At 39.1% G+C, this 23,181-nt stretch overlaps 1 protein-coding gene across 4 annotated transcripts in view; it reads right to left on the bottom strand.

Moving 5' to 3' along the window:
• The window catches only part of MTM1 (myotubularin 1), a 31,701-nt gene extending 8,520 nt beyond the window's left edge, over nt 1-23,181 (bottom strand). For 2 of the 4 annotated variants that reach the window (XM_083876252.1, XM_083876249.1), the window contains exons 1-12: nt 23,062-23,171; nt 21,180-21,331; nt 13,033-13,104; nt 12,064-12,136; nt 10,513-10,607; nt 9,433-9,543; nt 8,995-9,096; nt 8,651-8,734; nt 7,363-7,512; nt 4,743-4,931; nt 1,503-1,688; nt 299-505 (exon numbers count right to left, since the gene is read on the bottom strand). In XM_083876252.1, coding sequence (XP_083732378.1) covers nt 299-505; nt 1,503-1,688; nt 4,743-4,931; nt 7,363-7,512; nt 8,651-8,734; nt 8,995-9,096; nt 9,433-9,543; nt 10,513-10,607; nt 12,064-12,136; nt 13,033-13,095 — 1,260 coding nt within the window. In that variant the 5' untranslated portion in view covers nt 13,096-13,104; nt 21,180-21,331; nt 23,062-23,171. Of the gene's footprint in view, nt 1-298; nt 506-1,502; nt 1,689-4,742; nt 4,932-7,362; nt 7,513-8,650; nt 8,735-8,994; nt 9,097-9,432; nt 9,544-10,512; nt 10,608-12,063; nt 12,137-13,032; nt 13,105-21,179; nt 21,332-23,051 lie in introns of all 4 variants that reach the window. The other 2 variants (XM_083876251.1, XM_083876250.1) reach the window with 2 other exon arrangements.

The raw sequence follows: 23,181 nt of genomic DNA on the forward strand, positions 1-23,181 counted from the left end.
GGACACCATTTTTCTGCCCTCTTATTTTCTTTACTCAACAATCACAATGACCCTAGCAATTGTATGCTTTTAAAATGATGCAAAGGACAAAAATATGAGTTCTCAGAGAAAGAATACCAAGAAAAATATTGATCAAACAGGTCCAAACCCAAAAGTTCTGCTCAGTTTACCTGGAAACGTTTCAAATCTAAATTCAAAAACAATGAAAGGAATTATCAAACGCTGATGCAAAGCGAGCAGTTTAACACATCAAGCTTTTCAGAAAGTTAACACTGCACAATTATCTTCTGATTCTTACTGATGCAAACTTGTGTCCAAAGCCTATCCACTCCTTCTGCACCAGGACTTCGAAGCCCTCAATGGTTCTGTAGTAGCTGTCCAGCATGAGCATGGCCAGGGAGGTGAGCTGGGCCGTGCGGTCCCAGCCGTCGCTGCAGTGAACCAGCACCGAGCTGCGGCCCGAGGACACCTTGTCTGCCACCTGGATGGCTCCTGTCAGCACCAGCTGCCAAACACAACACACAGATTAGTTCTGCTCAAATCACAATGCTAAGTTGATTTCTTTGTATCTGAATTAATGCTGCTCGCATTAAAAGAGCAGCGTAGTTAATTGGAGAAGAATTTTCTAGGAGATCAAGTGAATTTCTTGCATAAAAATAGAGAAACAGATTGGTTCCCTAATCCCTTAGTAAGATCAAATTCATCTCACAGCAAATTCTTAAAAAACGGGGCAGGAAACAGTAACCTTGATAAACCAAAGAACATAAGCTTCTTTTTCAAAGAAAGAGGGGATTTACCATAGGACATACTCTGTAAAAATTCAGTGTTATTTCATTTGACTCCTTTCTTTGAACTAAATGACTGAATTATCTCAGATGTTGGAAAAAAGAGCTTGCAACCTTCTAATATACTTATTTTCCAAATATTAAATTAAGATGAAAATTTTATTAAGTAGGATTCATTACATAATACTCTAATTACTTTTCCACAACTGTACTTGAGGCAAAAGATTCAAAGGTCAACTAGTAAGAACATTGGTAAATTACCAGCTTAAGTATTTTATTTGTGCTACCAGACAAAAACTACAAAATTTAAAAATGAATTTACAAAATTTATTTACAAAACCATAATTCACAAAAAAAAAGTCACATACACACTGACAACTAAAGTATTTACTAATATTTCACAATGACAATCATCTGCAGGCCTGTATTGCAAGAAACCAAAATAAATCAGTTCTCACAGATGTAAAGCCAATCAAAGAAAGGATTCCTCTACTAAAGACTCTTAACTTGAGGCAACAAATATTCAATGTCATGTACTGTTGCTTAGTTATGAGTCTCAGAACATACTCTTAAGATTAGTTGGCTAAAACAGCCAACACTCAGGGATGTTGTTTTTGTAGTCCAAGTAGTTTGATGTGTTCTAGGACTGCTTCAAAGCTTAGCAATGAAAGCAAGTATGATATGATAGATTTGGACAAACAATCAAGGAAAAGTTACCTTTATATGTTCTAACCAATGGGTTGATTCCAGACTTGACAACCAATGTGATTCCTCCACATTAGGATAAACAATGTCCTTCAGCTTCTTCAAAGACTCCCGCATGACGTGAATATTGTGAATGTCCAAGAAGAAAAGTTCTGCATTGGGATATGCATCTTCACCTTCATATCCTCCCCCAGTTGCCTACAAACGAGAGATCTGAAATTAACTTTAGTCATATAGATACTCCTTTCAACAGAAAAGAAAGGAATGAAGTCATCTGACATGGAAGTAGACAAAAGTGATAAAATGTTTGGCCAAATAAATTTAAATTTAAGAGTTCAGTTAAGAATATCTTTAATTTAAAAATTATGTTCAAGCGTCTTAGATTCTGTCTCTAATAAGTAAATTAACAATAACATTAAAGTTTACTTTAAACTAACTTTTCTAAAATGAAATTTTAGTGCTAAAGACTGAACATGTATTTAGACTGTTAAGCTATTAAGGAGCCACATAATTAAAGTGTCTGTTCTGCTGCTCTTTCAAAATATTTCAACCACCACCACTGCAGAGGATGTGCCTGGTCACAAAAGGAAGCAGAAAACGCACACGTATTTTAGAGCACAATGCCACCAATGAGACTTTCCAAAGAAAAACATGAAATTGTTTGGGTTGGAAAAGGTCTTTAACATCATTGACTCCAACCATTAATCCAGCAGTGCCAGGCCCACCACTAAACCACACCCTCAAGTGCCACATCTTTTAAATACTTCCAGGGACAGTGATTCAACCACTTCCCTGGACAGCCTTTCCACAAATAAAATTTTCATGATCTCCAATCTAAATCTCCCCTGGTGCAACTTGAGGCCGTTTCCTCTTGCCCCATCACTTGTTACTTGGGAGAAGAGACTGACTCCCACCTGGCTACAACCTCCTTTCAGGCAGTTGTATAAAGTGATAAGGTGCCCCCTGAGCCTCCTTTTCTTCAGACTTAACATCGGCTCCCCCAAGCTCAGAGAGCTGCAAAATTGCAGCATTACCTGCAGACAGCAAAAACATGCCATAAATTTGGATAAATAAATTTTGCCTTTACATGCCATTGCAGCCACCAGCTGTACATCAGACAGGAGCATAAAGCACTGTGTAGCTTTTCCCCATGAGTGCGACCTACACTGCTGTGCAGCAGCACAGGATCTCCACTCTGTGCTCTCTCTCTTCTTCTCAGACATAGGTTATTATCAGAGCTGCTAGGCTCTGCAGTGAAAGAAGCAATGAGTGTATTTTTCTCTTTGAGTATTCTGAAGTCTTTGTGAGGAATGATTGCAATTTCAGCATCAGGGCTGCTGAAGCTCCTGACTGTGCCTTGACTGATGTACATGGAACATGGCAATGCACGAGTAGCACAGCCCAATATTTTGCTTAGACAAATCTTCACAGCTGTTCACAAAATATTTTCAGTGCTGTTCCAAGCTGATTTGCACTTTTTAGGTCATTCTCCCTCAGACCAAGAAATGTACCCTACTGTGCCTACTGCTCTGATTGAGCATTGCATATTTAGACATATGAGGGGCTAATTAAAACATGTACATATCAAGTTTGCATATAAGACATTACCTTAAATATTTTCTGCAGTTCTTGGACAAACTCAATTTTTTGCCCCATTTGTTTCAAAGATGTAATTGACAATCTTTCCACAAGCCAAACAGAAAGATTACATGTTTTGTCCACCCATAAAAATTCAGTGTGCAGCGGATAATGGGATTTGCACAGTCAAATGCAAACAATTGAGGCAGACCTTCAAAATACAAACCATCAGGTTAAAACAGCCCCTAGGATAGGCTCTGAAAGAATGTGTGCTATAAACACAAACACAGTGGCAAAGCTTAACAAGCTACATTCCGTGTTACAGAGAAGGAGACTGCGCAGGTACAAATATGTGTCCCTAACTTGCACAGACTACCAGTATTATTGTCCCCCTTGAATTATTATTGTTATTCTTGAAAGCAACTTAACATTTGTTACACATAAACCTCTTAGATGCAAACAGGTTTTAACATTTTGTATTCCCTTCAGCACAAACACTGATGAAGACTCTGGTGTTCCACAAAACTATTGGGAAAGTAGAATTCCTCCTCTCCAGATAAGCACACTTATCATTTCACTCAGGTCTCAAACCCTATTGTGAGCTCAGTTCTCATGCTCTTTGCTGTGCAGACACACACTTCCACTAGTTAGTACTGAAGACAAGTCCCCTTCATTTGTGTTTGAAGTTCCATGACTAAGGGACTATCCCCAGGTGTGGCACATTCTCTTGTGAATGACAAAAGCATCAAACCTGTCTCCTTCAGCACCACTCCCTAACATGCTTTTTGCATATAGAGATGGAGCACCTCCATGTATACTGTGCTCCATGCCAAAAACAACACTGACACAGTGTGCTGGCATTATCTGAGCTTGCCTAAATAATCTAATCCTCAACAGAGTTGACAGGGGAGCAGAGAAGAAAATCCACAGGCACACCTTTTCTTCCTGGAAGTTAGAGACAATTCTTCAAGATCCAGGCTGTTCCAGTCTGGCCTGGTATATGATTCTGATCCCATTTAGGTTTTGATCACAGATAACAAAACAGTCACCCAGTAAAAACCATGTTTCTGTACTTACCAACTACAACACCTGGGGAAGAACAGGTACCAGGGTATCCAAGATTATACCCATACTGCTGTTTAGAGTGCTAGCACCCAAATTAAATTATTTATCACTTTTTCTTTATTTGCTGGATGCCAGGATAGGTCTGAAGTAGTCCATGTCATGGTTAGGAAGATCCAAACAAAGGATGCTTGTCAGTGAGCTTGGCTTTATGCACGCATCTTTTCTAGGATGCATTTTTCCCAGAGGATCTGAAGGTTGCACAGAGGTGGCCTGTCATTCCAACAGGGGACATGCCCCACAGCCCAGCCTACAGCTACCTCCCAGTGCAGACTGGAGTCATGCCCAGCTTCAGCCCCATGCTAAGATCTGTGCTTGGCTGAGAACAGACATGGTAGTGTGTCTGGAAATCCACATATGGTCCTGAAACTCTGCTTGCAGACCTACCTTAGACACTCCTGTCCTTTCATGGCCTTGTGTCTCAGTAATTGATTATATAAATTTATCTATATTAAGATTACTACTATTCCCCAAAACCTCCTCACAGAAAACTTCAAAGTAAGTCTCCTCCTGATTCCTTTCAAAAATAAGACATTAGAAGCATCTGTTTACCTTGTTTGCAACTGCATTGACATTGGGCCTGGCATCATAGATGGTCAGTTTGGAGATCTGCCCGTTGGCCTCTCTGATGACATCGAGGTACCTTTCATCATCTTTATTCCTCTTGCCACTCATTCCTACCAGGGGCTGACTGCAGCGCATGATGACAGCCTGGGTCTCTGGATGGATCCAGGAGAGAACCTGGTCACGGGGCAAACACACAGCACAGGAAACTCTTTTTAATTAAAAAAAAAAAAAACAAAAAACCAACCAAACCTTAAAACTTAAAACTGTGTTCTTTAAAATACACAGTATGAAAATTAACACCTTTCTTTTTATTTTTTCAAAGTATAATCCCTTGACATCTCAACTGCTTCTAGTCTCATAAAATTTAATAATAATCTTCAAAAGAGTTCTTATATATTTAATGCTTACTGAAATCATACTTATCTATATAATCCAATGTATTTTAATATTTTCCTACAAGTCTTAGGTTACACAAACAACCTGAAAGGTAAACTAATAACAAACACAGCAATCTCTGCTGAAACTAAAAAACAACTCAGGAGAATGAACTCATTGTAGAAATGGTGACTAAGATGCTCCAATTCTACAAAAACAACTTTTCCCTTTTTTTGGATAAGGAAGGGAAGTTGAACCTTTCTGCAGAATCTTGCATGTTTTCTCTTCTCTTTAAAGCACATTTTGTTCCCCAGCCCTCTTTACAAAGAGGAAGCACTGGAGCGAAGCACATGCTGTCTTTGTTGTTCTGAGCCAGAGAGGACTTGCCACAAAAGACACTGAGCTGCCCAGGGAACAGATGCAGTGCCAGAGATTAAAGATAAGCAAGAAACCCAAGAAGCAGCCAAAATATGCAAATTCACTGTTGAAAAACTTTAAGAAACAGTATCCTTACCCACTCTGAAAGTTGGGGGTTACAAAGTGAAAGAAGATCAGAGTTCAAACAAAAAAACCCCCAAAATCCAATCCTCAAAAAGTGCTCATTCTTGAGGTGTAGATCAGAAACGAGATCTGCCATTGGTGGGGGTGAGGATGAGTAGCTATTTCTTGACAAGAATGAAATTACTATTTAAAATTACTATTTTAATAAAATTACTATTACCAAGGAAATTACTCTCACTCTACAGGCATACCAAGAGGCCTGTCATGAATTTTGAGGCGACAGGGATGACACTGTGTTATTAGAACTATATGCACAGGCTATACATCACACATACGTATTCTATACACACTATATAGTATACAGATAAATGTGTGTACATATAATTATAGACAGTCTGTCAGTAAATACCATATCTAATAAATATTTGTCATATTGAGCAGTGCATCTGTTTGAAACTGAGATTCAAGGGAGCTTTCTGATACTGTCTAAGAATTCAGCACATCTTCCAAGTTTGCCAAAGAGAAATATCAGTTAAAACAAGTATTGGGATAGAAATTAGAATTTTCTATAGTGCTGTAAAGAGCTGATACATAGAAATTCTCTTACCTCATAGAATCTTCATTACAGAAACTCAAGAAGTCAAATGGGTTTCTCTTACTCTACAGATGAAAAAGCCCAAGAACTCACTAAAGAGACTATGCATGAGGTCTTATTTTAGGACTGAGCAGTGGAACTATGTTTAAATGCCATGTGGTTTGCTTGCAGGACATTTCTGATTACTTTTTTATGGGCATTCAGCAATAGTAACCAATGCATATGGCAGTGTGAGGCTCATTCCTCATTCAGGGAAACTGGCCCATTGTTACTGGGCAAGTCAAGTTAAAACCAATGAAGCCATCATGGGTGATTGCTATGGGGGAAAAACAGAAAAGTGGTTTGACCAAAACACCAGTTTCAAGCAGTGAAAACCAACAGCCAATCAAAACTATTTTGCCATAACTGTTGCCCTGACCTGTTCACATTTTTGTAGTGGAGTTTCTCACAGATTTTCATGTAAACAAAGTGATGTTTACATTCCTCTCTGGAGGAGAGACAATTGATGGAGTTCTAGTTTGATCAATGTAGTTGGAGAGGTGGCAACCTTCATCCTCCAATCCACGGTCATTGTCCAAAATCTATATAAACCCAAGTAGAAAAATAAATTTCTCTCTTTTTGCCCTGACGACCTGTGTGTGTGACGTTCTTTTTGTGTCCTATAGTGACAATAACCATTAACCATTTCCAAAAAAAAGCATCCCCTGCATCATGTTCAGCAAGAAGTTGTTTGGATGCAACTTTGAACCAGCCACACTGTTGTTGTAGAACATGAAAGAAAGATGAGAGACTACAAATATTTCAGAAGGCAATGAGCACAGAAAAAAGGCTTTTATTGTCTAATTCTTACTATCTTTTATAAGGTGTTCCCATACAGACTTAACATGGTTGGTGAATAGGAACGACACCTCTCTGATCCCATTGGTTAAACCAGAGAAACAGCAAAACGCCACTTGGAAAAAGACTGTTTTGAGAAAGGAGAGTTGTTTGCCAAGATTGTTTTGAGAAGAATCTTTCTTGAGAAATTTTTCCTTGGGTAAAAGTTAGCAGCTTCTAGCAGGCTAAAATCTCTCAGACCCAGAAGTATCAGGCCCAGACTACATCATCAGCCAAGTTCCATCAGCCAATACTCACTGGGATCCTATTTCGGGACCTGAAGGCAGCGACTTTCTTGAGATCCTCATCTGTGGCATTGTATGGCACGACCAGGAGCGAGGGGTACGTGTCACACAGCCCATAGTGCTCGTTAATGAAAGTCACTCGCCACCGCTCGTTAGGCAGCCCCTGAAATGTAAAATCAAGTTAGTCAACATGGTTTTGGCTGAACAAGTTATAATTCTGCCCCTGAATTTTACATGGCATTGTGGCCACGTGGCAACAATTGAACTAAGTACCGTTTCAAAGCAATAGAAGCAAAAAAGATTATAAGACCACACTAACCAGTTCATTGCAGATGGATTCACAGCCTTAAACAGCTGCAGAGCCACCTCATACCCCTATGCACACAATTCTAGCCTCATAGTAAGTTTAAAAACAATGACTGAAACTAGGAGATGTATTTCTTTAACTGTGGGGTTGAGGAAAGAAAATTACCTTCTCTCCTTCCCTAAAGCTCTGCTTTTCCACCTTCCCTGGTGAAGAGATGTGGGGGAAGAAGCCTCACTATAACCTTTCTTCCCTGTAGCCTGATACTACTATCAGGTTAAAAGTAAGATTTAGGGTAACTTTCTTATTGAGAAAGAACAATTCCTAGTTGCACCCTGACCAGTAAGACATTTCCAGGAGAAATACTGATAAATCTTCCACACAGGCACAGTGGGGTTTGTGGGGGTTTAACCTTTTTTGGGTCTTAGGCTTCTAAAGCATGAACCAAAAAAACTATGGAGGGTAAAAAAAATTATGGAAGTTCTTATTGTTTGCTATTTAATTTTTTTAATGTCATACTTTATTTATCTAACAGACATTTTAAAATGAAATCATCCTCTTTCATTGACGCTTTTCCAAGATCACAAAGAGCAAGGAAGAATACTGATAGACACCTGTCATTTCTCTAAAGCAATGTTGTTTCTAAAACAAGCTGCTTTTTTCCCCCTCCCACTTCATTTTGGGAAGAAAAACAAATCCAATCTATGTTTAGGACACTATAGTTACATATTTGGCACATTCTCCCCACTTGTGCTCACTTAGCAGTGGCATATTGTAAGAGGCATCAATAATTTCCTTCAAAGAGCAAAGATTACCTTCCTGTGACATTCTAGTTTTTTTTTAAAGGCTCAAGTGTTTTATTTCTTTTCTTTACTTTTCTTCAAGTTGCAATTCCATCCTCTCCCAACAGCTGATAAGAGAAATGTACAAACAGTAATTCCTCTATGCAAGTTGGGAGATGCGAAAGCACCAAACAACGGCAACTGTAATAACTCACCTGTCTCCTGTATTCAGACATGGGGTTATACACCATCCATCCATTTTCAGGAAATTTTTCTTCATTTACAAAGGCAAAAAAAAGCTGTAAGATATAAAGGAATTATTACACCAAACTCTGACTGAAAATGGCAAATATGAGGGCTCATCATCAGTTATACCCTAATGCTCTCTATAAAATAGGACTGGCTGCTCCATGCCAGCCCTACTCTGTCCACTTATACCTGGTGTATGTTGTTGCTGGGCTGTGTTCAACACTCAGCTCAGCACCAGCACCCACAGGCAAAGTTAATTGGCAAGAACTCTGCATTAATACAACTCAGCAATAGAAATGATGTAACTTACCATATTATGTGACTGGGGAAAAGCATATTTTGTGAGGACTTCAAATATATCTCTTCTACTGTGCCCTTCTTGTTTTAATGCAAACCGTAAATTCCTCATATCCTAAAACAAAACCATTATCTGTTAGGGGAACCAAAGCTGTAAGATGCTTTTCTCTGTACAAGTGCTATATTAGACACTAAACATGATTTAGAATCTGCCTGTAACACACCTCAAACCCTTGTGAATGTTCAGTTTTATTTCTTACCCCATAAAATAGAATAGAGTATAAGAATTGGACCAATAAAGTAGTACCACACTCTGTGTGCTGTCCAGTTTCAAAAAGCTCTTTTTAAATTTCTCTATAAGCATGTACTTTTCCCTTCCTATAAATAGGTAATCAGTGAGGAAAAATACCCTCTAGATTTCATTTCCTACTGAATTACTGGAAAGTCTTACTTTACAGGTTATATCTAATCCATAAGAGTTCTCTCCTCTGCTTGAAGCTCCTCCCATTTTTTCAATCCTTGAAATTACACCCAAAGGAACATTCAGTATCACAACTGGATCCTGCAAGAAAAGTTTGAGTAAGGAAAAGATTAATGTGAAAAGAGGACTCAAGCAAAATATTCTTGTGCATTCCAGAATAGAAAGCATACATGAAATACATACAGGAAACAAAAACATGTTTCTGCCTTGGAGTCTCCTCTCCCAGCATGCTATGAAGTCTGTACAGTCACTCTGTGCTTGAGCATCATCCAGTTTAACATGCCACAAAAATATTTCATGTCTTATTCAGTATGCAGGGAAAACTGCTACATACTGATTGCCCCTGCTTGCTAATACTGCTTTACTGATATATAGCATAAAGCAGAACTAAAGGAAAAAAAGACATTACTAGAACAGTTAGCTATAGCCAGAAAGCCATCAGTTCAACAGTCCAAAATCCTTGTTTTTTTTTAAAAAAAATATTATGAAAGAGATCACAAGCACATTTTACTCTCTTCCATGTCTGCTTATCAAACACAAGACCACTCCCCTACCCACATAAGGTTTTACTGATCAAAGTATTTTTCTCTTCTAACAGCAAGGACAATCAAAGTCTTGATTTACTGACAGCCATTTTAAGAACTATTGAACATCATTAGTTGCTGCCCTTCATCTATCACAGATTAAGTGTAAAGGGAACAGCCATCAAAAAAGCTCTGATAAAGCTATCAGTTCAGTGTAAGTGATAAAACTGTAATTTTACCAGGCAAAAAACACACTTTTACAACACATTTAACTTTAAAGAACTTACATTTTTATAAGGATTTCTCAGTGGCAATTACTATGTAGTCATTACAGAATTAAGATATAGGTATTACAAGCATTACAGACTATTTCAAGCAAAAAGCCTCTCATGCAATTCCACAAGCATATGTGTGCCAAAACTAAAACAAATGAACTGGCCACAAAATAAATCAAAGGCAGAAGGGGTGAACGGAAGGGAGTTTAAAGCCAACTCATTCCATGAAGTAATTGTGGCATTTTACTCACATTTTCCACACTTCTTAGGTACAGCCTGTAGTTGGTGATGTACACTCTTCCTTTAACAGGGCCATTAAATGGACACATATAAATAACATCCTTGTCTGTAAGAAATGTAGTGTTTCTTAAAAGATTGTGAAAAGACAAAATGAGAGCTAAGGACAGTATCACTTAAGTAGCAGTAAAATAAAATGAGAGCTGTACTCAGAGGTGAGTGAATTTAGAAAGTAATACATCTGAGTTTTATCTACTTGAATTATGAAGAAAATGTGAAAGACTCATATACTAAACCTGTCCAAATTAACTGCACAGATTTCAGCAGCCTTCCCTAGTTATATTTGTGTTTTCTTTCTCAGCACTACACAGGAGAGGGCAGGACACAGAACATGGAGTACTCTTATTACTGTATCAGTGTATTCACATCCCAGAACAAATACATTGTGGATACTGTTACACCATTCTGTAAACAATTCTCTACGAAGTAGTAGTTCCGGTTGTAGAGTGTTTAGGGAACTCACCATGCTGCAGAGAAACACTACATTTCAATTTGAGGCAATCAGAGTAGGGCCATCAGTAGTGTTTCAGCAAAGACAGTAACAGAACACTAACACATACTACTCAAAAAGATTTAAGTGAAGCAATGCAAGCAGAATCACAGAATTGTTAAGACTGGAAAAGATATCTCAGATCATTGAGTCCAACCATGAAATTAAAGACTTCCATTTATTTCTTCCTGTCCACTCATTTCTTTAGCCCAATCTATTGATCTGCCTTCCACAAAAAGTGCCCTATTCCAGTGCAGTGCCTCAAAGCACAGAGGATTTCCATAAGGATCACATCATACATCCATCTTAGTCACACACTCTCTCCCTCACACCTTCTTCATTAAAAACAGAACTACTTCCTCTGAATCACCACTTTGCTTTCAACTGAGCTGACCTTGTTTACAAATCCACCCAACAAATCTGGGCATAGGGGAGGAGAAGCTGCACCAGTAAAAGACAGACCCCAGCAAAGACTTCCATTTCAGGAAGAGCCTCATCAAGAAAAGAAAACTACACAGTACATTATTCTCCCCCATGCTACAGCATTTCTGTATGTAAAGGCCAGCAAGAGCAGAGAATCCCTGTTCATGCCCTCTTGTGTCAAGGAAGCCTAAGATGGTACTTTGGGAATTCACATTTAGGCTTAGATTCCACACCACTCCACAAGGTATCAATGCACGGTGGGTGGAACACAGAATTCTCCTGACTTCAGAAAGCTTGGAGGAGCCCTCACCACTCAACATGTGCTGCTTAATCTTAGATACAATTAGGACACAACTTGCAATTTCTTTATATGGGAAGATCTGCCATGTGTAGAAACTAAGATTTTAAACACTTCACAATTATTTGTGGTAAGTGATAAAAAGAATTTTTCACAATTTCATTGAAAAATTCATGACATTTCAGCATGACCTAATCTTTGTCCAAACCAGCCCAAATTACACGATTCAGTAAGATGAAAGTATCTGCCAGACTGCTGAACATCACTGCATCAGGCAGCTTTGGAGCTTCATACCTGTAACTCTGGTCTCTCCTGGCAGACGAGGTATTTCTTCATTTTGTTCCCAGTTAGTTCCATCTTTCAGAGTCTAAAGAAGAGAAGCACAGCAGCACATCACAGTTTATTTACAATTTCAAGTTCTAGATTAAAAATAAAACCAACCAAACTTAAAGGTAATTCCTGCTTGGGAAAGAACAGGTCTTGCTAAAGTAGAAATTCACAGACTGAACCAAAACAGGAACACACCACTGTCTTAAAATACAACTATGAAACACTTAAAGGTTGAACAGATCTGAAATATAAGCAGTTTTTAATCTTTCTCCTAAAAGAATAGTCAGTTATTCATATTAAATTGGAATTAAACCTCTATACTGTAAATTCTCTGGAAGTTTTGTGCATTTAATTTTCCAAGTACGTTGGGCTTGGAAGAACAAATCAACTGAAATTATTTAAGCAATGTAGTCACAACTGTCACACACAATCCACTCTTTTGTGACTTTCCCATATTCGGTAGTTTCTGTTTTGTTGCACCCTGGTTACATCATGTTCAGCTGCACAGCATTAGAAAGTAGAGGGGCATGACATTTAGATTGTTTTAATGTATTTTTCACTCTAGATAAACATCTTAAAACTGAGCCAGACAAACATAACAAGGTATAATGTAGCAATTGCAATACAGAAACAAAGTGCCAAAACTTTTCAACAATGCCACAGAATATTTCAAGGTAGAAAGCACAGATAAGAATAAGTACATTAGAACTGATTTTAAGGAGTCTCTCATTAGCTGTGATATAGAATAATTTGCCCATCCACTCTAAAAGATATTTAAATCATCTCAGTTAACTGTACTAGAACTTTAGCACTAAAAATAAGTATATACATTCAAGAAGCCATTTCAGTACTTATTTTTTAAACCAAATATACAAGACAATGCTCTCTGGGAACTCTGATGTAAAGAAATAACAGGAAAAAAGTTACACTTACCCTTTTACTTGAGGAGTTCTCCAAGGAGTTTGAAATATATTTAGGTGTTGATGATGAGGCCATGCCAGGTATCTGACAAGCAAACAAATTGGAGACTTAAACTTCCTCTCTGAGCTACAGATTATTTCCAGGAGAGATTTTAGACTTTTGAGGTCCACAGGTAGACATCAAGAACTAAAAAGAATATTTTGCACACTACTAGTAATTCAAAAAATTACACAATCCCTTGTAATTGAAGGTTACTATTCAAAAACATCCAAATCTAACAAGAAATTCATTACTAGCTTTGCAATTGGGTCTTATTATAAGGAATATTCTGACTCAAGCTCTATAATGGGAATTCAGATGTTGGAATATGAGTATTAGTTCAGTAAACAGACATTAGAGTGCTTGTTTTAAGTCACTGCATACACATATTATGAAATGCTACCTATTTGGAGTATTATTGCACGGCTCTTGAAGTCACAAGCATGTAAATACTCCCAAGTGGTTCAAGTTTAAAAAACAAAACCAGAAAAAGCCAGACTTCCACAGTACTTCTATGTTTGAAAATAATCTCCCACTTCCTAAATGGAGCTCCAGTTAGCACACCAGAAGAATAAGTGTCCAACAACCTTCATCTATTTAAAGGAAAAGGATTCTCCTTGTTTTTTAAATGGTATTAAAGACAGAATCTTGTGTGACAGAGGGTTCATCACCTTAATTTCCCAATATTGCACAAGGGAATTCCAGAACTAACACTGGGAAAACACCTCCCTTTCGCTACTCCCTCTATGAACCAATCTGACATCACACAGCAGTCCTGAAGAGATGGTTTGTTTGGGGGGGAATGATTACAGACTCACAGTCTTTGTTTCTACTGCACAAATTTGTAGTTGCTAAAAAGCACTGTCTCTCTCCTCTGAACACTGGAAAGTTTGGCCAGATCTTTGCACCATGAAAAGCAGCCCATGCTCCTGTGTAACACTGGGCTGACAGTGACACTGCAACAGTCCTGAGACAGCAACACATTAAACTGCAAGAGGAAAAATGTTTTGACATCATTTTAGCAGTACATGAATGTGTCTGTTCAGGAATAAAATGGAAAACCACATCCTGACGTTCTACAGGTTACCCAAGTCATTCATATCTCATTAAGAACACAGGAAACTTGACATTGTGTTCCAAACTGCAATATTCAGTGATACAGCTTATCAGTAAAAAAATCACATCCCCCCCCCCAAAAAAAAACCAAACCAAAACCAAAACCAAAAAAAAACAACCAAAAAACCAAACAACATTAAAAAGGAACACACATTCAGTCGAAAAATTGAAGAAAACAAGTTTTTGAATGCCACAGAGCCTGTGTGACCCTGCACACAGAGGTTACTGCCTCCCTTCTGGGTCTCCAGCTATCTTAACTTTCTTCAAACACTGAAACAGGGGCCCTGAACTATTTTTACTGCAACGTCAACAATTTCAATGAATAGCCATTAGCAATCAAAATTAAATCATTATCCTTTCAAACTACCCACCACAGAAATACTGTTGCAACACTGGAGTCTAATATTTTGACTATAGAGTATTAAGAGAAGATATTTTCACAGCTTTTCTTTCCTTGCAATACCTTACATACTATAAAGGTAGATTCAACTTCTGCTATATTGCTATGCCAACTCATCAACATCCAATACTTGTTCAGATGAGATTCTTCAATTTATAGAAGCTTAAGATTTTATAAAGGTAAAAGGCATATTTACTCAGAAGGTTGTTTTAAAAAACTTTCCATACGAAGTGTCCTTTTTTTTTATATTTTAAGTGAGAAATGCCAGGTGAGGCAAAGGCACAGCAGCCCCAGTTTTTCTGTCAGCAGAGACTAAGTAATTTGAGCTCATATAAATTTAAATTAAGGCTGCACCAACCACAAGAGACAAGAGAGCACAAACAAGTCCTAGAAAAGAGACTTTTAAAGGATGTGACAACCCTGGCTAGATCTGCAGTGCAAAATGGGAATTCTGACTGCAGCAGGTACCAGCACACCCGAGCTGGGTGTTGATCCTGCAGCCACAGAAGAGCCCAGCAGAGCCCACTCAGGACCCTGCACTAACCTCAGAGCCAGCCCCCTGCCAGAGCTCAGGAAAACAAAAGCTTGTTTGGACACTCCTGGTGCCCTCCAATCACAGTGTACTCCTGCTGCTCACACAGGGAACAGCACCAAGTGTTTCAAAAGCCTTCTGTTTGCTCCTTGGCCTTCTGTATTATTTCCTCCCCTTACTGCACATTCAGTAAGTTTGGGCTGAACTGTAGCATTGCATGAGGTGAGTTATGATTCTGAAATAATCCAGAACACTGACTACAATTCACATTGAGAAAAGTTAAAAGAAATAGGCAGAGACCCTGTCAGGCTCTCAGAAAAAAAATCTCTTTGAGGAACCTGAAAAGAGAGCAGGACAGAGCTCCCCTTCACCCCACCAGACCACTCGAAGCAAACAAGATGTGTGTGGTCTTGCAGCAGATGTTTATGTTTCTGTGTATGCAAGTTTACTTTGTCTAAGATTCCCCCAATTCTCCCCAAGACCTATTTCTTTAAACATATTTTACAGTGAGAATAAATTCATTATCTGACTTCAACTTCTATAGAAAACTTCCCTTTTGAATTGCAACCAACTACTCTGATTCATTTCCAACGCTTCAGTGATGCAAATTAGGCTTATTCAGAGCTAATCAAGTTGAATAAATATGTAATGAAGATAAGGTGTTATCTGTCACAGTATTTTTTAAATCCATCAAAAATTTTCACTAAAATTATTGTGAGTTGATTTCATCAGTATGCAAGTGGAAAAATACTACTAATGCTAAAAAAAATATTTTGCTTTGAAATCCAGTCATACCTAAAAATCCCAAATACTAATAAGCATATTTATAACCACCCACATTTCAGTAAATAAACTAAGTCCTAGTAATTAATTACAGAGCACTCATTAGACAACATTTAGAACAGTGTCCATTTTTGGACCCCAGAACAAGACAGGCTTTGATAAATTGCAACAAGTTCAGCTGAGGTTTCCCAAGAGGAGCAGAACATGGAGCACCTGCCCTCCTGCAGTGAGAGGCTGAAGGGGCTGGGAATTGCTCAGCCTGGAGAGGAGAGAGCCTCAGTGGGACCTCACAGCTGCCCACTGCTCTCTCTGAGGTGGCTGCTGAGAAGGCAGAGCCAGGGCCTTCAAAGTGATGAGTGACAAGATACAACAGAAATCCAAACAAACTGGATTCCAGCTGGATTTCAGGCAAAAAAGAACAACAGACCCCTTCTTTTGGACTGTAAGGCGGTCAGGCTGTGAAAACAGGCCCCAAGGAAGCTGCACTCTTCATCCTCAGAAGTTTCTAAGACCCAGCTAGAGAGAGCTTTGAGCAAAGGGTTGAACTGGAGGCCTCCTGAGGTCCCTACCAACCTGGATTGTGTTTCTGTGATCTTCAGACAATAGACAAGATTAAGTTCTCATTAAAAGTACCCATCAAACAAGGACACACCCTTCAGGAAATGGACTTCTCCATATCATGAGAAAAGTTTTCAAAAACATTTAAAACAAACATTAAATATTTCCTTTCTTTAATATTATTTCTTAATCTGTCTAATTGTAGAAGCAGCTTCTCGCAGCCACCCAAAGCAATATTACCATGAACAATTAAAAAAAACATACTCCACCACAGTCTTAAAATAGCTACAAGTTTCTCATTATCACAGAGCAGCAGTAGTCCTTCCACACAGGGAGAAATCTTTCAAGTAGTTTTCCACTGCAAGCACATTTCATTCCCCGGTATCAATCGTGTGTATTTCTAGAGTTGCACAAAATTGCTAACCATACAAAGCTCACACTTGTAAGCAGCTGAACAGAAAGGGAATTACTCTGCAAATTTAAAACAAATCAGACAACTTCGTGATATTCTGCAGTTAGCAATAATTGAACATTCATTCCTGAATCTAGAACAGCAAGGAGACAAAGCAATTTTACTGGATTTAACTTGAGCTGATAAACAAAGCTTTGTCAAAATCATGAGAACTTAATATAGTAACACTATCAAGAAATGGAGGCTTGGTGATCTTACAATAACAATTAAACTACTTGGAATCTGTGTTTTCATTAAACATGATATTTACACTTGTGCTTCCTGGGATTCATGGGAATGGAGACACACAGAGCAATGTTTGAAAGTTATGCTGGTAAGAGTTTTCCTTGCCATAGTAACAACATACAGAGCCAGTAGGAATATAATGCCTTGTGTTTCCTCTATAAATTAAAAGCATAAAATACAAAGTCCTAAAACCAAAGGCACGTCTGCCAGAACCACAACTGCACAGAAAAGATAATAGATAACATGTAGGATTTCAGAAATAACATGCAGAATAGCACAGAACTCTAGGAATTTCTAAGACAGTATCAAAGTTTAGCTAGGAAAACTGCAAAGGAGAAAGGCAAAAAAAAAAAAAAAAAAAGTATTTCACCTTAATTATTAAGCAGAAAAGAACATAAATCCTGTACTAAATATATATGGAAAGGCAGCAGTCTTGAAGTGTCTTAGATGCCAACAGCAGCATCTAAGTTATCAGAGTCACCAAAATAAGCACCAGCTATGTCTAACACTAGTAAATAGTTCTTTAATCCAATGAAGCCAAGAGTAGTTATTCATCTTACTAAAGGTTAATTTTAGGATAAGATATAAAGACATACAGGGGTACAAAACAAGACACAAGAAAGATCTAAGGCAATAAAGGCAGTTTTCCAGACATCACCTGTCCCTAATCAAACAAAACAGAACACAGTGAGACAACAGTGCCACAACCAACTAATCAAGTCCACAGAAATGCATCTCTTTCAAGCTCATTTAACCAGTTATATTTTAGCACAAAGGAACTATACTCAAAAACAAAAACAAGGCAGCAGATGTCTCAAAAGTTACAATGCTACAAAAAAAGAAGGCGCATAAAGCGTAGCATTCCCGTTTCAAAAAAGTTAAAATATGCAAACAACTAAAACCCCACAGAAAACCTGCACCAGAAAAATACTTGCTGATATGTATTTCCAAAGGATAGAAACCCAACAACCATTTCCTGCAATAGTGAAAGATACCAGTGCAGGGGAGATTTAGAATCAAAACTACTTGGGCTAGAAGGGACCTCTATAAGTCCTGCAACAATCAGGGACATCTTTAAGTAGATGAGGTCACTCAGAGTCCTGTCCAACCTGACCCCAAATGTTTCCAGGGATGAGGCATCCTGTCTGGGCAGCCTGTGACAGTGTCTCCACCATCCTTGTGAAAAGCTTTTTCATTTAACTAGTCTAAATTGACCCTCTTTTACATCAAATCATTACCCTCGTCCTATCAAAAAAGCTCCTGATAAAAAGCCTGTGCTCACCTTCCATTTAGACTCCCTTTAGGCACTGGAAAGTGCTCTAAGGTCTTCCTGGAGCCTTCTCTTCTCCAGGCTGAAGATCCCTGACCCTCAGCCTGTCTTCAGAGAAAGATATTCCAGTCCACGATCATTAACCATAACGATGTTGTTTGTGCTCTCTTATCTCAACTGACAGATCACTGAATCTCCTATTTCCGCTTCACCATCACTTTTACAGGGTCTAAAATCCTTCCAGGCATAACCTTTCAGTAATGGAGGTCACAGCCCTCACCTTTCCTCAAGTGGATCCTCATGATTCTACTGATCTGAGACTGGATTATGCCACTAGTGGGTCTTCTCCCTTATGTCTAAATAACATTCCCTATTCCCATGTACTTACTAAATCTACATTTTCCAGGGAAATCATATGAGCTTTCAAGTCTCCCTGAAAGCCTTACCAATTCAAGTTGCAAGCAGAACACAAAGCATGTCAGCAGTGCAAGCCTCAATGGAATACTGTCCATACGGAATCTATCTGCCCTTCTGCACTGATGTTTCCAAGTCAGTTATATCAAATTCATCAATAATCACTATATTAAAAAAAAAACAACTGTATCCTACAAAAACATTATCACAAAACCCCTCTCAATCCAAAGCTGTTTGCTCAGCACCAATTCTACATCAGGCTTGCCATCCCTAAGAAAGATGCACTTCAGAATTGTTGCCAATTCTCTGCTAGACTACACAGCAGCTGCACAACTCAACACAGACTGCTGAATTTGTTTGTGAAGAGCCAGAAGGCCTCCCTTCTCCCAGAAAAAGCATTCTCTTGTTCCCTAATGTGCCCTGCATTTGACAGGTCAAGTCATTGTTCCCAAAGGATTCAACACAAACAAATACAAACAAACAAAATTCACAACAGTCAAGTGACTGCTAATTTACCAAACCGATTAAAGTGTCAGTTGCTGCCCACTCAGAGTTTACAGGCTCACTAGAGTAGGGAGTTTTCAAGATATCACAAGGAAGACCTCACACTAACAAAAAACTGGTGTCCTGACAATGGCAATCTACAAATGGCAGCAAAAGAAACAACTTGGCAGAAAGTTTGGCAGAAAATTTCTCAGTGCCACCAGATCCTTCTTACACACTTCTATGTATAAGTTTCTTAAAAAGAAAAACCTCTTGTAGCCCATACATAGAAGACAGGTATTGAATAAAGAATAGATGGAGGAATTAAAAAAAAAAAATCTCAGTTCTGTCTTGATTGATATTTCTCCTGTCTGCATTTGAAGTTTTTTGTTTTACTGTCTTAACATTAAGTGGAATTTAACTCCCACCCTATTTTCAAAGTAAATCACAACTTTCAACAACACTTAACATAAAAGTCTGTTACTTTTTCTAATTATCAACCCAATTGCTAACTCCTTTAATATTCTATTGAAAATACAGTTTAGGATGATATCCTGGCAAGCTTTCTTTTAAGAGAATCACAAATGCTCTCACAAAGAGAGGTGACAGAATAGAACACATGCCATCATGGGATCTGAGAGATAATTTTTGTGCTTTATATCACTATTACAAACAAAAGCAGCACCTTCTTTAGTAGTAATACATATAATTATTTGCTAAGGCCTGTTTACCAGCAATTGTCAAATTCCTTGCAATTTATGCTAACAATCATTTCTGTCCACTTGTACTCATTTACTGCTAATTTTGTATTTGTTCTATGTGTACTACCTTTCCCTTGCCATGATTGGACTGAACTGCTTCTTAATATTCAGTCCGGTAGCTGAGTTGTGAAGTGGAAGTTCAGTCCTGTGAGTGGATCAAAGGAGCAGTGGTTTTCCCTCTAACAGCTAAATCTACCCAGATTAGGTGGCATGACAGAAGTCAGTGGGTTTTTTTTCAAGAAAGCATTTGTCAGATTACCTCTAGAATCAACAATACATCTGTAGGAAAACTATGCCTGAAGGCTGATCCGTGGCTTTCTAAACCCACCCAGTCTATTTTCACTCCTTCAAATCCCCTGCAGGGAATGCATACCTCCCACATTGTCAAAAGCTGATGCAGTTGACAGGAAAGCCTATGGGACAGCAAACACAGCTTCCCAGTTTTCTATTAAGAAAGCCTTCAGTTGCTCTCTGCTCATTCTTCTTGAAAGACAACCCCTTAGGCCACCGTAGTTCTGTTGCTAAAGATTTAACTGATGATTCCACAGGAGAAATGGAAATTGCATCTGTTATTCAATGATGTACTGTACTAAAAAATGACACTGTAACAGTTAAAAAACTACATCCCCCTACCCAGGCTTTCCTCCCAACTTTCCTTTAAGAACATGTATAACCCATCAGACTCATCCTCTGCCATCTGCTGTTTGGTTCCATCTTCCACTGCAGGAATGCACATAATACCAAGGAGAAAATACCATTCTGAGCTAGTCTGTGCTTAAAAAGGTAGACTAAGTAGACTATGATGAAGTAATTTATAAATCATTGTTTAATTCCATCCCTAAGAAAGGAGACATTGGGGCCACCCTGCCTAAGTCACTCATGGGGCAGCACCACACTTTTGGGGGTCCTCTCTTTCAAGCTTTGCTGGGCACAGAAACTTGGACATTTTCCACACTGATGAGTCCAGTCACATCCCAGTCTCTGCTGCACAGCCTTTCAACTTTCTACATGCAACAACACTGCACACGAGTTACTTAGATATGGCTGGGAAAAACCACATTCTATCTTACACAAAAGTTTACTACGGTCCACTTAAAAGCACTTACTTTTGTTCTCTCTTGCTCAGAAGTCTCCAGATTTAGCCAGTCATTTCAGTTGTATAAAATAGAGATGCCCACTTCGGTGTCAGATGACAGGAAACTTCTGTTCATTCCTTCAACTTTACAACAACATTTGACTCCTGTGTCGTAGCTGGCCTCTAATAGGAATGGAACAGGTAGGAAGACATTGTTAGCACTGCCAGAAAATTTCAAGTGACATTACTTTTAAAAACTTCAGAAAGGAAGCAAAATACCAGAATAGTTGCTATTAAAAACATTCTGGAGAAAGAAAACAAACAGCACAAGTTCTTTTTACGTTTTACCTTATGTCAGAAGGCTTGGCATCAAGTAGGTGGAATTAAAAACTTTCTCTTCTAACACTCTAAGAACCGGTTTTAAAATGTTGCTAAGTCAGTTTCTTTTCCCAAATACCCTTAGGAATGACTTTCAGAAAAAAAGCTGTGTAACTTGGCAAAGTCAGAACCAACAGACCATGAAACAAAAAACTTACTTCTACCCAATTAAAGTTCTTAGAGAAACTGGTATTTTGTGTCCTTTAAAACAACACACACAACATCTACAGTTACTTCTCATTAAATCAGTTGTGCACTCTAAATTAACTATTGGTAATTAACTCTGTAACGACACACAGGAATAGAACAGCACCAGGGTTTGATCAACCTTGACGACGCTCATCTCTTCAGCAAGTGTGTTTTGTGCAAGTTTCCTTCTGCACAAGCACAGAATGATAAACAGTGCAAAAAAGAGAGAATTCTACATTTGATTGAAAACAGCTCTATAGCTCATCTCCTGGGACACTTGCCACACGATGAAGTCACACTCAGCACCAGAAGTTCCGTGTGTTAACACTCTGTTAATAACTGTACAGTCTAACTTTTTAAACCACAAATTAACTTTAAAAAAAAAAAAGGAAGGAAGAGGTTCTGGTTTTACATCATACTATTCCTGCACCACGAGATACCTTCAAATCTGGCTAATGATAAACAAATATATGACCCCTGGCAAGCAACGGGCACAATTCCTGCCCCAGAGAAGTAGCCGAGCCATAGATACAAGCTACTTTTTAAACATCCAGTTTTTGTCAGTGCCTATTGTGGCAAATCAATCTACAGACCCACAACAAAACATTCTCAATTTTAACACTGAGTTAGCCTATGCTGCTTTTACAGCACTAAGAAAAATGGGGATTTCTGTGAAAAATGTTAATACCTTTCTTATGCTCTTAAAACACGTAAATCTAAAAAAAGCCCACAGCAACAAACCAAAATCCACCAACCATACCGAGTAAAAAACATGCCTTCTGATTGCCACAACACAAAAAACAGCGAGCAGAAAGTCTGTCATCTGCAAGAATGATTTCTTGCTTAAAATAAACTAAAAAGTTTGCTCCGAAACGGAAGGGTTCAGCTTTTCAGCCCTCAACATTGAACGAAGTCACACGCCTCAGAACAAAATTTAAGCCAGCCAGAAACGAACACTACAGCGGCTTAAAGGTCTGAAAGAGAATCAATAGCACTCGGGATATTTTCACATCACAGGAGAGGATTTAACAGGAAAGACAAAAATGACACTTCAGAAGCGTCTACTGAGCCACACTCCAGCAGCGTCTCGCTCCCAGATGGATGCGGCACATCGGGGTGTCAATCAGGAGAAGGCACGAACAGCCCGGGCAACCGAGCCCCGACACTGCTGGGCCCCGCACCGACACCGCACCGACACCGCCCGGGGCCCCAACAACACACACAGCGGCCCCGCGCCGGGGCTCACCGACACTGCCGGGCCCCAACAACACAGAGCGCTCCCGCACCGGCACTCAGCGGCACTCCCGGGCCGCAAAGACACGCAGCAGCCCCTCACCGGCACTCGCCGACACTCTCTGGCCCCAATGACACGCCACGGCCCCACACCGGCACTCACCGACGCTTCCCAAGGCGGCGCCGCCGCCGCCGCGGGCCCGAATACGGCGCTCACGTGACGGGCCCGCGCC

Source organism: Zosterops lateralis, assembly GCF_965231275.1.
Source record: "Zosterops lateralis genome assembly, chromosome: 21".
Classification (NCBI taxonomy): Eukaryota; Metazoa; Chordata; class Aves; order Passeriformes; family Zosteropidae; genus Zosterops; species Zosterops lateralis.